The sequence below is a fragment of the Cuculus canorus genome, chromosome 7 (genome assembly GCF_017976375.1).
Source record: "Cuculus canorus isolate bCucCan1 chromosome 7, bCucCan1.pri, whole genome shotgun sequence".
Classification (NCBI taxonomy): domain Eukaryota; kingdom Metazoa; phylum Chordata; class Aves; order Cuculiformes; family Cuculidae; genus Cuculus; species Cuculus canorus.
Genome location: NC_071407.1, coordinates 7253472 through 7269360, shown reverse-complemented (window position 1 = coordinate 7269360; position 15889 = coordinate 7253472). Strand labels below are relative to the sequence as shown.

The 15889-nt window shown below is 44.5% G+C and overlaps 1 protein-coding gene across 2 annotated transcripts in view; it reads left to right on the top strand.

Moving 5' to 3' along the window:
* Positions 1-15889, top strand: part of MXI1 (MAX interactor 1, dimerization protein) — a 58668-nt gene that overhangs the window by 18954 nt on the left and 23825 nt on the right. For both annotated transcript variants that reach the window (XM_009568188.2, XM_054071146.1), the window contains exon 3: positions 10538-10567. In XM_009568188.2, the coding sequence (XP_009566483.2) occupies positions 10538-10567 (30 nt within the window). The remainder of the gene's footprint in view (positions 1-10537; positions 10568-15889) is intronic.

The following is a 15889-nucleotide window of genomic DNA, read 5'->3' as shown; positions in this document are numbered from 1 at the left end:
ATCCACAACACGTGCAGGGATTTATCCTTCATGCTTTTGTTTAACCTGACCTGATCCTTCACTTGACAGTAAATTGCTTGTCACCTGTAGTGTTGTTTCCATCTGCTCTCCTGTTTGTAGGCAAGACTGCCTTTTTCCTCCCTTGCTGCTGGTTGACCTGTCAAATCCATTTCTGTTTCTGACCCAAAGAGACCATGTCATGCTGCTGGGTTGTCTTGCTTGTTGGAGTTCCTGCTGCTGATCATCTCTTGACAAACCTCTGCCCAAAATCAAAGATGGGCTTCTGTTTGTTCTCCTCTTGAGTGCTGGCTTCGACTCCCTACCCACTTTGAACCAACAAAGATAGGATTTATTGTTGTTGACTATTTTGGGTTCTCTTGATCAGAGACTGTGGGTCTCTGGGGCTGTGCACTTGGCCGGCCTTTGCCTGGATCTCTTCGCTATGAGAAGCTGCCTTGTTCATCAGCTCGCAGGGAGCAGGCCTGCTTTTTCCATCTGCTGGATATATTCCCATATCTCATTTCTGTGTTCCCTACTGTACTTCCGTTCTCTGATTTGAAAGTGATTTCACTTCAGTTCTGTTACTTTATGGTCCAGTTTCAAGTAGCCTTGATGATTTTTAACATCTTAATTACTTGTTTATACTTTGCTGCTTTCTCTGTGACAAGCAGGCATGTGGACTGAGAGTAATTTTTTCGCCTCAGTTTTGATTAAAGTTCTTTTGCATAAATTAGTTGATTATTTTCTGAGCACTTCTTGTTTATCTCCTTCCATCTGTTAGACCATCAAGAAAGAAGGAGTTATGGGAAGGGACAGATGACGTAGTGATTGCTGTTGAGACTATTACTTCAGTTGTCATTGCCCAGGTGCGTGGGCAGCTGTAGAGCTACAGTAAGAGATACAGCCGTAGACATACAGTAAGGTAACATGGCACAAGTCCTGGTTTGCCTTTAACAGTTCAGCTAGAAACTGCAGCAGTTCATGAACTGTTTCACAAGTAGCTTGGCCATCTGGGAGCAGTGGGAGGTAGCCACCTTGCTGCCTTCATTTTATTTCTTGCTGCTTGTGAGCCAGAACTGTAAGAGCAGAAGAAATCAGAGCTCTTTTGGTTTTGTCAACCTTCCTTTTTCGTGGATCCCCAAGATGCGAGATGAGTATGTCCCTACTGGCAGAATATAATCCCAGACATCAGGACATCTGGGTTCTCTTTCTGATATTGTTACAGCCTGTGTGTGTGTCTTTGTGCCTCAGTTTCCCTGTTGCAGCGTGTAGCTAAGAGTGATCTTAATGTACTTTCAAGTGTATTTCCCCTCCCTTCATCTCCAGGCACAGTATTGCAGCAATATAGTTATAACATGAGAGATAAGTAACAAGTCTAAATAGAAGTGGAGAAAGTCTGACCTGGACCACAGCCATACAAATGCCATCGGTTTCTTTTCAAACAAAGTGCATTTTGGTCAGATGGCATTGACTCAAAAAGCCTCATTTTCCCCAGTGCATCTGAAAGCAGTTTCTTTAGGTCAGAAGATGTTTGTTGCAGAGAAGTACACGTTCCCCAAACAGACTGTTGCTCTGCAGATGACATTGCTAAGGCTATTTCTGGGTATGACAATCTTCCTCGAAAGGGTAGTGCTGTGTGTGGGAAGAAGCATGGTGTAGGGCAAAGGGCTGGCATGCTGGGCCCTTGGATCGTTTCCTGAGTCTGCTGCCGAAAGGCTGCAAGATCTGGGCACGTCAGATGACCTACATGGGTCCTACCATCTGTACATTACATGGTTCCCACCATCTGTACGTTGGGGTAATGCACATGCTTTTCTAATTCTGTTTTCAGGAAGCAGAATCAGTGTGTTGGATCTCGTGGCTGTTTGAAAGGAGATGAGACTTGGGATCCTAAGTTTTCTAGGTAGATTTGAAAATTGCCTCTTGTGTCCTTATTCTCTTTATGTGAATCCCTGTGATCTCTCTGCTGTGCAAGTACTAGCAGCCATGATATTGATTCTGGTGTGGCCTTGGAAGAGACTGAGTCCCTGACCATGCAGTGAGACTCTTGGAGCCTGGTGGAAGTCAGTGGAACAGGAACAAGATCGCATAGAGCTTTCTGCGGTGTCAGGCCTTACCCTGCTCTGAGGTACACTTGAATATTCAGCAGAGAGGATTTGGTTAGGAAAGATGGTAAGGGGGGGGTGGATGAAGTCTGTGCCTCATTCTACTTAAATAATTCATTTTGCTTCCAGTGGTTTATGACAATTGTGTAGGGAGGTTGTCCTTCCCAGGTGGGACTTGGGAAAGACCTCGGGGACAGCATACAAGTGATATTAGTGTGAGGAAGTGTCTGTATTTTGCTGTCCTCATTTTGTGCTGTGCTCTTCTCTGTTCATGGAGGACCTGGAAGGTGACATAGTGAAGCCACCTGACACTTCTCCTCACCAGGTCCTGAAAAACATGGTTTTGTCAATGCACTGAAAAAAAGAAAAGTCAAGAATCTGTCTACAAGAAGCTCAAACTCCCTTGCATCATAGACCATAATCTTGCCTTGGTGCATATACTTTTTCATGACTTGTGAAAATCTACCTGAATTTGGTCAAGTTCTAAATCATTATTGAAGATGTCGGCTGCTGCATGTCCTAGGGAGGTGGGCTGGAGTTTCTGTACTGAAATGGCTAAGGTACCTCCCAAAATGAACACAGATAAGCCTTTGTGTCTGATCTCTGCGAAAGAGCCCTGATGTGGTTAGCTGTGGGCTGGGATGGGAAGGACGTGGTTTCTGTAGGACCTTTGCTTGTCACAGAAGTTAGAAGGCAGATGAATGTAGCAGTGAATAGCACATTGGGGATCTCGCTTCACTCCTGGCCCCTGTCAGCACCCCTGTGTGCAGTCAGCAAGTCCCTTTCAGCCTGGCCTGTCAAGGGAGACCCCTGAATAGTCTATTCCTCATATTGTGAATTTTTTTTTTCCAAGATATAAGCCTGGGATCTGAGCTGCGGAAGTGCTGATGATGCACAGCTGCAAGGGGCACCGGTGGGAGTTGTGCTTTGAACATATAAAATGGCCCAGAAAACCAGGCCCTTGAGGGTCTTCAGAGAGGCAACCCGAGGGATGAGGAGCTGCAGTTCTGATTTCCCTGTTCCTTAGCTTCCAGTTTGGAAAGCGAGGATGCTTGACAATAAACGTGCTTGTTGAACTACCTTGCTGCTGCTCTCGGTGAGCGTGTTGAAAAGCCTGTAAGGAAACTACTGGCTCTGTATTCGGAGTAGGGCTTGGCTTGAGGCCACGCGTTGAACAATAAGGAGAAAACAAAATATTGAATAGCTGCTTGTTCAGCAAACCCAGTTCCTCTTGGCTGTGCAGGGCCCTGCGTGAGGGAGTGTATGAGAAGGGGCAGTTTTCCTCGAGCACTTGGGACTAGGACCAGCCTCTGCACGTAGGGTCCGGGGTGGTACAGGACACGGCCCATCCTGACACTGGCTCCCAGCCTGTACACTGGGGAGGGAAGCCAGCTGGAGACTTCTTGGCTGGCCCAAAATGCAGCAGTGAATGCAAACCAACATTCTTGCTGTTCCGTGCCCTGGCTTGGAAATTCATTGCCCTGCAGAGTGCTGTCTTGTGCGGCTTGATGGGGTGTTGCTCTGTTTTGGGGGAGCTCAGTTCTGAGACTGGGAGAGACTTGTGCTCAGCAGGGAGGAGTTCTGTGCCTGCTCTTTCCTCCCTTGTGCTGAAAAAGCACAGCACGCACCAACAGAACAGTGTGCTTTGTTTGGGACTGCATGTGGCTGCAATTCCTTCCCCACCTGAGAAGTAGGCCTGATGTGTCTATCAGATGAGTTTTATCAATAAACTAATATTGCTTTGCTCTTGGCTCTCAGTTTAGATTCTTCTCTGGCACCTTGTATAGTGGTGTCTGGGAGTGGTGTTGGCTCACTTGGCAGCCAGTGGGCAAAACTTGAGGGCTGGTTTAGATTTGCGTTGTTTGTTGTTTTTTTTTTTTCACTTTCCCACTTGCAGCTTACAATGATTATGTCATTTTTTTTGTCTTTGACTCAAGAATCAGATGACACAAATGTCCTGGCTAGATGTCTCTCTGGGATGCCCGAGATCAGCAACCCAGCAATGCAAGCCTTATCCTGGGCTTCAGTGAGCCCAAGTACCTTGCTCTGCCACAGGCTTCTTGTGTGACCTTGGGAAAATCATTTAGAATTTCTATGTGTTGGTGTTGTCCCTGTGCAAAAAAAGAGCATTAGGGAAGAGTTAATTTAAGTGTTCCAAACAGAAATAAGGGTTATGAGGAGCAGATACCAAACCAAGAGGGCCTGTATAAATATGGTAGGTGGCTTTGGAGATTTACTTCTTCAAGGGTTGTGTGTGGTGTAGTTTTTGAAGTTGTTTTTGACTGAGTGTTGAGGAGGCTTTCAGGATATTGTGTGGAAACCGAGGGATAGGTGACTTTCTGCAGTTGTGAACTGCATGAGGGAGCTCTCTTCCCCTTGTTGAGCTGAAAACAGGTTGTGGGGCCATTTCTTCTTTTCCAAGAACGAACAAACACGAGCAGATGCTGGTATGTCTGTGTTCACTTCTCTGTTGGAGATGGAGAATGTGAACTTTGGAAAGGGTCTGACTTGATCCTGGGAAAACAGCTTTGATCAGAGCCTTGGGAGGAACTGATACTATGCCCATCTAAGAGCAACAGAAAAAATAGGGGCCAGGTTAATGTGGTGTGTCTCCACTGATGTTATTGAGAAGGCGAAACAGCCTGTTCTGTATATTCTCTTCAGCACCTCACGGAGAAGCCTCTATTCTGGACTTTGAGGCCAGACAGTGTAGGGGCACCGTGGGATGGTAATGATGAAGATGACTTTTGTCTCTACTATTGCCTGGAAGGAAGTTTCTTATTAGATTTGCTGACATGCAAAGCTGAAGTGAGGCTCTTGTTGGCCTTGAGGCTAGTGCTAGCAAATGGTTTAAGGATGGCAGTACAAAGACTTCTGGTCCAGCTGTGTCAGCTCCTGTTCAGCTGTTTCCCACTCCTCACTACAGCAGCTCTTGGCAGCGTTGAGTGCCATAAGCTGCTGTGTTCTCAAGGCTCCCATGCGGCCCTCCGAGAGGCAGGCTTCTGGGCCTCTCAGAGGTGAAGTGGGTTCACAACTCCCTTGGAAATCTTGAGCATCTCCATCTGGGCAGGAATATTGGATTCCTGTACAGCTGTCGGTTGTCTTACCATTAGGCTGAAAACCTCATCTGCTGCTGCTGGTGGAGCTTCTCCATAGGCTTCCCACTCTATGGCTTGTACAGTTGGTTTTATAGACTACTTACGGCGTTGATCCACCAGTACTTGAAACCCTGGTGAAATACTGGCGTTCTTCAGCCGCTGAATTTTGTTTTGTGGACACAAGTGGATTTAAAATTGAAAAAAGCTGTTGATCACACTTCCTTTTCATTTGTTTTGTCATTTGGCTGCTTCCAATAGGAGTTATTACTGCTCTTTCTTTTATGCAAGTTCTTCCTCACACATGTACTTCACTGGTTCCAGAAGGGAGGTTTTCTTGGCCTGGGGAATAGAAGAAGGCATTTCCTGCAGGGGAATGTGTGTCAACAGAGCCAGAAGGTGGGGAAGGTCTGTAAAATGAAGAAGAATGGGATTGTGTGGTGTGATAAATAAATAAGCACAGAGGTGGCTGAACCTGAGTGAAGGAAGAGAGAATGCGCTTGATGTGGTCCGTGGATGGATGTTCTTCCTGCTTTGTTAAACATGATTCAGGTAACAGTGCCTTAGTTTGCACAATCCAATGGAATATTTCTTTCCTGATTAATCTCTTGCTGAAACAGAGTGGGGTGAGTGGATTTGAAGGAGAAGCACTGACTCTGTGTTGACATTAAGGACGTATTGGATGAGGTGGGTTTTGTTCCTCTCGCTCCCTTTACCCGATCAGCAGCATCTCCTGAGCCACTGATATCTCTGTGGTGGAGGTGGAACTCTTGGATTTCATGGCTTCTCTGGGGCGAGCCAGGAGCTGGTGCCAGGTACAGACAGGGGGGTGATCAGGTACAAGAAGATGACAGGGTCATGGAGTCTAAATGGCGTCTGTGTATCACGTAGGACAAGGACTCTGGATTGCTATGTTTTCCCAGTAGATAATAGTCACCTCACTAAGAAGGCAAACCAAAATGCAGATACGCTGCAAATATATTCGTTGGGCTATTTATCAATATTAAATGTGTAAACCAGAAAGGTCAGCTGTGTTTAATGTCATATGGCAGCTTTGTGATTTTAATTACAGTAAAAAAACTGATGACAAATGAATTCAGTGCTCTTTAGAGCTTGTTCCTCCCTGATGCAGTTTGTTTTGTTGGCTTACCTGTGCTCAGGGAAAGTTTGGCTGCCTCTACCGTGGTAGGAGAGATTTTATTTAAATAAAGAAAATGAGGTAAAGTGTTGAATTATTTACAATGTCTCATTCACTGGGGGAATTCAGTGTAGCATAGTGTTTCAGCAGTACCTTTTTGCAGTGATGGATAGCAGAGTTGCAGGCAGAATCACAGTAACTGTCACAAAAAGGTTGTTGCAGCTGACCTTAAATTAGTGTGGCCAACAATTGCTACTTCTCCCGGTTTTGTACACAGTTTCAGGTACCTGGGGTAAAGAGGATAAGCTTCAGTTTGTCCTCTTTTGGCTTTTTATTCTTTAAAGTTGTGATGGCGACTGCTCAGATGTTTTTGTTGTTGTTCGCTTGGCTCCTTCACTTGTCTGGCTAGAAAGCTGCCTGGAGGAGAAGGACCTGGGGCTGTTGGTTGACAGCTGACTGAACATGAGCCAGCAGTGTGCCCAGGTGGCCAAGAAGGCCAATGGCGTCTTGGCTTCGATCAGAAATGGCGTGACCAGCAGGTCCAGGGAGGTTATTCTCCCTCTGTACTCGGCACTGGTGAGACCGCACCTTGAATCCTGTGTTCAGTTCTCAGCCCCTCACCACAAGAAGGATGTTGAGGCTCTGGAGCGTGTCCAGAGAAGAGCAACGAAGCTGGTGAGGGGCTGGAGAACAAGTCTGACGAGGAGCGGGTGAGAGAGCTGGGATTGTTTAGCCCGGAGAAGAGGAGGCTGAGGGGAGACCTTATTGCTCTCTACAACTACCTGAAAGGAGGTTGTGGAGAGGAGGGAGCTGGGCTCTTCTCTCAAGTGACAGGGGACAGGACAAGAGGGAATGGCTTCAAGCTCCACCAGGAGAGGTTCAGGCTGGACATGAGGAAACAATTTTTCACGGAAAGGGTCATTGGGCACTGGAACAGGCTGCCCAGGGAGGTGGTTGGGTCACCTTCCATGGAGGTGTTTAAAGGACAGGTGGATGAGGTGCTGAGGGGCATGGTTTAGGGATTGTTAGGAATGGTTGGACTCGATGATCCAGTGGGTCCCTTCCAACCTAGTGATTCTGTGATTCTATGTTAAACCTCTAAAACTGTTTTCTTGATCTTCTTCCAAGATATTTTCAAAATGTAGGCAGGAAGATCCTCCTCATATAATATTCCTTCAGTTTTTAAGAGATGCTTATCAGTTTGCATGTTTTAAATTTATTGTTAAAGAACTGACTGCTATAGGAACCTGACTTTTAAATGAGAACCCTGCAGACAGTTTCTGCTTCAGCTACTTTTAAATTGCAGCCAAGGTTCTGAGCAGTGCTGGTACGTGTGCTTGGGCTTTGGTTTTCCTCTCTGAACATGTCTGTACCCATGTGGCTGTGGTTTTAGCTTTGCAGGCAGGGGCGAGGTCCTGCTTGCCCTGTCCGCCTGACAAGTGGGGATGTGAGCTCCTCTCGTTTGTGGTCCGTGCTCACCAACGGTGTCCTTATTTCATTGGGTGACACAGGCTGTGACTGTCAACAGCAGCAAAGCAACATCACACCGAATGCACCAGTTCCTTGCTGATGCAAAGGCAGTGTTACCCTGAAATGTTCCCACAGTTCCGCAATGCTTAGAGCTGTGGTGTTCATCATGTTCCCATCAAAAAGCTGGTGGTGGCGTACGAGAATGGAGCTTTGATTTCAGTCTGGTGATACCCTCTAGGTTCTCAGTTGATGATAAGACGGCTCTGCTAAAGAGGTCCAGTTACATTTGTTTCTGTACCCATTAAAAGACTTTTTTTGCCTGAGTATAGTATCAGTAGAGGTTCCTGTACTTTTTTCCACTTCACTGACAGCACTGTCCTTGTTTAACTCCAAATAAATCTTAGTAACATGTGCAGCCCTAAGATGAGGGGAGAAAATTAATCTCTAGATCAGGAGCTACAGAAAATTAAATGAATTATGAACAGAAGAGAGAAGGTTTTTCTTCTGTGTGCATTGTCCAAGCAAAGGGAAACTGGCACAGAGAATAAGAGTGAATGGTGGGAGTGGGCTGCTGATTTTTTCTTTTTCCTAAATTTAGGTGAAAGTGAAAATTAAAACGTTTCTAAATGTCCCCATTAAGACTAAGTAAAGCATAGGCAGGTAAGTGAAGTAACATTCCCATAGGATTCATTCAGCATTGCTGAGATTCTTCCCTTTGCATTCAGCATCAGCAGGAAGGTCTTGCGGAGGGTTGGGGTTTAGTTTTTTTCTTACCACCGGTGTGGTTAAACATCACAGCATAAATTTCCTGACTTGGTGAAAAGCCTATGACCCCTCTCAGACGTCTTGTTCATCAGAAGGCAGATAGGTAATAAAGAGTCTCCTGTGTGAGAGGAATGGGGAGAACCTGCTGTTTTAATTTTGTTCACAGCAGTGGGCCAAACTTTGTTCTTTCAGTGCTGGCCTCAATAATTGGCTCAATATAATATAGGAATTCAGGCCATTGCATATCTCTGGCTTTATAGCTGCTAATGTCATAGCCAAGAAGAGTGTAAAGTCTCCTGCAGGAATATACAGTAAATAAGAATAGTAAGCGTGTTCCAAATAATATATGGACAGTGATTTTAAAGGGCCTTAGCTCAGTCCTGGTGGGTTAAGGTGCATCTGACTTGCCTGGACAAATAGATTTTGCTGGTTTAGACTCTGTGGGGGATGTGGGTTTGATTTGGAAGATTTTCTGGACTAGATATTAAGTTCATGTCTCTTATTCTTGGGAACCAGAGTTAAGGGGTCTTCCCTTTCTGGAGGGAAGGGTTTACTTTAGGAGTTTTCTCCACTTTAGGAGTCTGGCTGTAGTGTGCCTTGCCTTTAGGGTATTCCGTATCCTGCTGTGCAGAGTACTTTTCATGGGTGTAGGGTGAAGTATTGTTTTTCCTCCAGCCACTCACAGCTCTCAGCTAGGGCCCATTTACCTTGTTTTTCACAGACCTCCATGGTTTATTCCTCATCCTCAATGAGGTTCTAACACCTGTTAAGCGCTCCTCCTTCCTTTTTTTGGAGAAGCATTTAATTATGACAGGGTTTCCCTTGGAGCACATCCTCCATTCAGTTCTCTAATTGTAGAATTCTCTGTGGGATTCTCCAGATGGGGGATAGAGGATAATCTTCTCAGAGCTCCGGAAGAAATGTGATGCCAAATTACAGAAAATAGATCCTTTTTATTAAGCTCTTGGGCTCCTTTTACTCTTATTTTAAGATGACCTTCTGTTAAAGAGAAATGTTGGATAAATGGCTATCCTTTTTAAATAATCCTCAACAACCTTACCTGGGTTACTAATAACGTCATTAGATTAGAAATCTTGAAAGGATTTAAGGTCTTTTTTGCCACTTGTGCTGTCATCACAGAGGCAAGGAGAATGAACTTCCCTGCTTCCCTTTTGTTTCTAGTTGGTCTAATTTTCAAGCTGTGAGCTCTAAATTAGGGAGTCCTGGCAGTGTGCGTGGCATGGCGGGCAGGTATAAAGACAAAGCCCCCTCCTTTGTCGAGTGGTCACAGGGCCACTTTATGGGTCACTTGCTTTGCTGCAAACTAGTGCTGCAGTGGTGCTGTTTCAATCTCTGAGGAGTGTTCAGGCATCGTAGAAGTGCTGCTCAGCGCCGCTGATGTTTGCAAACATGGCAGTATTGGCTGTCCCGTTTCATGCCCAAATACTGGCCATATCTAGAGTTCTACTAAGCTTGCTAAGTCTAGCGTGTGACCACTGAAGGGCTCCAGGGCTTGTCCTTACAGAGCCAGTTCTGCTGGAAGGTTCCCATGTATTTAATGTGTATTTTTACAGGGTGGATGGAGAAACCGAAGCACAAAGAAACATAACTGCAACCCTGTATTGAGTTGGTGGCAGAGCCAGAAGTAGACTGGAAATGGCTGACTGTGGTGCCCTGTCATAATCATTGCCTGTCTCTGGGATTTTGTGTACACTTAAGACTTTAGGGAACATTTTGTGTAGCGCTAGTAAGAGTAGCAGCTTTGCACATAGGTAAACACAGACTTAGGAGGGAAGGAACCTCTTGTTGGCAGGGAGGCTGAGGTTTTAGCTGTGGATTTTGAAATGTGTAATTGGTAGGCTTTATGCTGCAATATGTGCCGGGGATGTGTGCAGCTCGCAGTGATTGAGCTTTGATGCTGAGAGGTCAAAGGTGTCTAATCCAAATTTTTGTTTGTCTTCCAGGTCTACGCACAACGAACTAGAAAAGAACCGGTAAGTAGCTAATGAGCTGAATTCTAAGAAATACAAGCCTAGTGAGTGTAATGTGCTTTAACCTTACACATGCAGGTGCTGTTTGATCAGCTTAGACAGCTGTGAATGACCACACTGCATCACGTAGTTTTGAAAAAGGGGGAGAGATACAAAAAGATCTGAAAAAGCAGCCTTGTTTTGGGCTTTTTTTTTTTTTTTCCTCTCTCTCTGAAAAGGCAAGAAGTGACCCAGTTTTGTGACTAATCTGTATGCAGGGTAAAAACTGTTCTTCTCCTGACACAGTGAAATCTGATTGGGACACTTTCCATACATGAGGTTGCTACGGGATCAGGTTTCTTGGGCCCTGGGTAATACGTGTTACCATGAACTGAAGGACAGAGCCCTGTGCTCTATACCCTCTGCCTCCCACCCCTCTGCTGGCTCTGCGGTGTAGAAGAAAGTACCATTATCCAGAGGCTCAGAGGTCTTGCTACCAGTGGAGACTCTCTTCTAACCTGTTTTAGGATTGCACCTGTTTATCCTTGAATTTGAAGTTTTACAAGCCTTGCAGTTTTGTTACTTGGCTAGCTCTGCTATATGACTCAACCTTTTTGTAACAGGAGTTAAAGTAAGATAAATACCACTGAGACAAGGAGAGCTCGTTCACACACAGATCAGATTATCGCCTTCCATTCAGAATGCTATAGTTAAGGTTGTGTCAGGGTTTCCATTATAAACTTATCTTGGCTCTTCTGTGGGATTTTTAGGAGGGTTGAGGGGGGGTGTCTGTGTTTTTTGTGGCTGGTGGAACAAAGGCAGTGCTCTGGCCAGCTGCTTTTATGAAGAAACCCTCAGGGTGGGAAAGCCAAGTTTAAATAGGTTGATTGCCTTCTCTTTCCTCTTAGCAGCCATCATTTAACAAGGGATTGGAGCACTGTAAGGATGGCCAAAGATACACAGAGGCTTTGAGCCAAGTGTGTATTTCCATTCAGACAAGACCTTCCCATGCAGCTTCAAGGGAATTGGAGCTGAGTACCTTGTGCATTATGTTGCCCTCAGTCTCCCCCACATCTGCGTGCCCCAGCAGCAGCAGCAGTGCTGGAGGGCAGCTTGGCCTTTGCCTGGTGTGTGTTTTCTTCCAGGCTGTGCTTCTATGCCCTGCTAGATTTGAGGGTCTACAGAGTTGTCCTGGCCCTGCCTTTCTGGGGTGATGCAGAGAGGTTTTTTATTTGGGGTATATTGCTCTACTGTTCCCCTGAGTCTCAACCTTTCCAGTCCCAGGTTGAGCTGTGTTGAGAAGCGTTGGCTCCTGGGTTTTCCAGTGCTCTGTACAGTTTTATTTACCAATAAGGGAAAGAAAATGCAGTGCTTGGATCTGACCCAGAATGGAGGGTGCTTTTTTCTCCATGACAACAGTAAACCGTCACTAATTTTCAATGTGCTTATTTGCATATCTAATTGTTACTGCGAACGCTGCTTGTGCTCGGTACAGCTTTAAAGCAGAGCTGTCTCCATCTTTCTCTGTACCAACCTGGTCCTGTTGTATTGGCCAAGTTTGCATCGATTTATGACCATATTTTTCTATGCTCAGGCTTGTAGGGCAAGCAGTGAAGCTTCAGACTGCGTGGGTGAGATCTCAGCAGCTAGTGCAACATATTTATTGTCCAGTTAATGACTGGCAAGTATGGATGGGTTTAGGATATGCCTGATACCAGCTGTCTTTGTGAGCTGAGGAAGTTTCTGCCTTGATTCCCTGTCTTTAACTGAGGACAGCAGTACTACCCGAGGTGGGGATATCATGAGAATTGACCACTGTCCAGCACTTTGGTTACTAGTGAGAGGAGTGTTATTATCTGTGCTTTCCCTCGTGCTTCCTTTTCCTGCATGTTGATGAGCTGTGTTTGCTTCCTACAGGATTTGTCTTCCTATTCCCAGTTGGTAGAATACTGTCTCTCTCTTCCTCCTCCTCCTGTCTCAGTTATGCTTGCTAGTCCCTACCTGTTCCAGGTTGAAGACTCCTAACCATCAGCTCTCTCAGCAGGTCTTTCCTCTAGCACTTCCAGTTCCTGAGGCACTGTATTCCAGGTTTATGTCTCAGACATGGTTTTACAGGCTCTCGGTTTTCACCTTTCTAGGGAAGGGCAGAGGTTTGGTCACATTGGGTGCTCAGTGCAGGCAAACCCCTGTGTCTGAGATCTTTGGTTAGGAGTCTGCTGCTCCCGGTTAGGAATTGTCTGTTCTTCAACGCAGGTGCTATGGCCCAATCAGCTATGTACGTTTGTAAACCCAGCCAGACCCTGGAGCAGCCACGCTGGATTTGCAGTGTTTGTCACCAATGGTTTGGACAGTGACTTTCATACTGGCAGCATTTATTTTCAGACTCCACAGCAGTGTTTTCTGAGTGAGGGGGATTGCTTCCCGGTTAGGCTTTCACCATGTTTTATTTGCTGTGTTGTTAAGTTTGTCAGTGTTTCACAGACTTAACTGTTGCAAAGATAAAAGCCCTGATACTAATGGCTTTGTGGCTGGCAGGTGCTCATTTTCCCCATTATTTGAGATTATTCCTTTTGAATCTCACTGTTATCTCCGTTATTGACACACACTATAATTTTCAAAATTGTCCGCTATTAGGTCTCTGACTCTGTTTTTTTCCTTCTTGTCTGTGAACAGCAGCCTTCTTATGTTCAGTTAAATTTTGTTTTAACCCATTCGACAGTTACACAGAGTTTCTTTCAAGCAATAGCAAGATAACAGTAAAAAACCAAAATGCTCTCCTCCTCCTTTTTGAATATGCGAATTAATTTGGACTCAATATTGCGGAGCTGTTGGTGTTTCAGTGTAGAATGATTAAGAATCTTGTATCCCTTTGATGTCAAGAAGTAACTAAAAAGATGTTAAGAAAAATTAAAGCAATGTTTTAAGCTCTACTCCTTTTCGTGGTATTGAAATAATTCACAAACACTCCAGTGGTTCTGCTGAGGAGCTGTTTGATTTGGTACTGAAAGTTTACGGTAATATTTAAGTGACTTCTCTTTCTGCTTTGATTTGTTTTTTTTTTTTTAATCTGAAAAGATTGCAGTGACATTTATATAAGGAGCTTTGATTTATAAAAGATTAAAGTTAATTTATAGTTATTATCTGTCATTAATCCTCATGCTAGAAAATTGTGTTTTTTTATTTAATGGGTATGTGTTTCAGTTTATCTCTGCCCAGGATGAGTCATAGCTTGCATTTAAACAAGAACCCACTATTCTGCTTCTCATCTGCTGCAAGGAATAACTAAAACAATACTTTTTAGTCCTTTCACTTGCCTACCAAAAAATGGATTTGTAAGCAACACCCCATTATTTTCTAACAGAAAACACGATAATGGAAGTGACTTAAACTTTAACTTTGGTAGTGTAATAATTGCTCAAAAAAGGATAATAAATAAAATTCAGGCTTAAGTTAAATGGTGTGTGTGTACAGATGGCAGAATTAACTGTTGTCTGTGAACATTTCAGACGCACACCAGTTTTGGAAGGATGTGGTCAGTGTGGTATTAAGAGAAGGTACTTGATGCTGAGATGACTTTCCTACTGCTCTGTGAAGTGGCAGTTCTGGTAGACCAACATGGGAGTGGCGGTGTCTGTCAGAAAAGTTACGTCTCCTGATAGAACAAGAAACGTATTTGTAAAGCTATTGATTGGATTTTTTTTTTTTTTTAAAAAAAAAGTTTATATATGCTAGATGAACCTGTTTGGATTTAGTGATGATTGTGTTGTAATACAGCAGAAGGAAGGAAAACAAAGCTGTATAATTGGGTAAAGAGTGAGTTATTAGGGCAGATTTTTCTTATGGTAACAATAATTCAGTTCAAACAAAAGAAGAACCAAGGAGAGGAAGCAACCTTGAGAGAAGCAGTATGTTCGGAAGATCTCATAGAATTTGTGGCTCTGCAAAGCCACCTTGTTTAAAATGGAAAAGGACAGAGTCTAAAGGAGACAAAACTTCTAAACCAAGCTGCTAAAGAGTTGTGTTTAGAGTGAAAGCACAGAGTGAAGTAGGGTAAGACCCTTTGACATCTTTTGGGATGATCAGAAACAGAGTGAAGACAGACACAGAGCAGTGATAGAGGACCGTGTTTTTTTAGCCTTTCTGACTCTTATCAAGATCTTCCTTCTCTCTTTTGTGATTCCTCACCCGTTCTCTCTTTCACAAGAGAGACCGTTTATTGCAGAGTGTTTCTCCAGAACAGTTTCTCATGCAGAGCTGACCACTAGGCTAGGTTGTGTATTTGAGGTAACAGGTGAAAAGGGAAAACGTGTGAACGGTGTGGTGAAAATCATGATGGGGGTCAGCTTACACTGAAACGTGGGACCTCCTGAGGCTCCACAGCAATTGCACAGGTTGATTTTGCATCTTTATAACTGGGACTTGAATGTGTCTATTAGCAAAATGGAAGAGAAAGAGGGGAAAAAAAAAATTGGGCATTTAAATAGTGCAGACATACTGTCTAGGCTGGGAAAGAGAGAGGGAAGGGAAGTGAAGGTATTAGAGAATCCTTGCTGCTCTGAATAGACATGGATGGTTGTGCTATATATATACTTGCCAAAGCGATCTGGTCAGTGTTTGTCTTGAACCAACTAATCAATGTAGTGTTGAGTTCAGTGCTATTTATCAGGAGAACTGGAACACAAAACTAATCCAGTAAATTTCACTTGTTCTCTGGAGTGGGCTTTGTTTTCATGTTAACTTTATGTAGCAAATGTTGACAGAACATATTGTTTTCCTCATTAATAAAACTTGGAACCTGTGATGTTCCTTGCAGCAGTCAAAGCATGTCCAACACAGCTTTCTTTGGCACATCCAAAGGTCAGAGCATGCACCGATCCACCTTGCTTGTTGTGGGAACTGTAGCTAAACCCTTCCGTCTCCATGGCCAGGATGGAACAAGAGCTTCGACTTTGTTGCTTGGATGGCAGATGCTTCTGTTTTCAGCTGGGGCTAACAATTTTCAGCAGAGTTGAGCTACGTCCTCCTAGTATAGGAGATCTGGATAACTTAATACACTGCTGTGCCTGTTTTTGCTTAAGCTGGAGAGGGTGAAATCTGTAGTTTGTGGAGTGAGGCTGTTGGAGGCATGTTCTTTCAGGACATATTCAGGCTCAGTTGCCGTTTAGTGTCAGTCTGCCACTTTGCATTGCTCTGGAACTCACCAGTCGGATCCTGTCAAACTGGGGTTGCTCTCTGTCCGACCACCACACTTGTTCATGTGAAGTGCTTCCTTGTGCAGAAGCCATGTTTTGATTAATTTACAACCGAAAGTCTGCAAAGGCTTTGTTTCACATTGGCTGGGCAGCA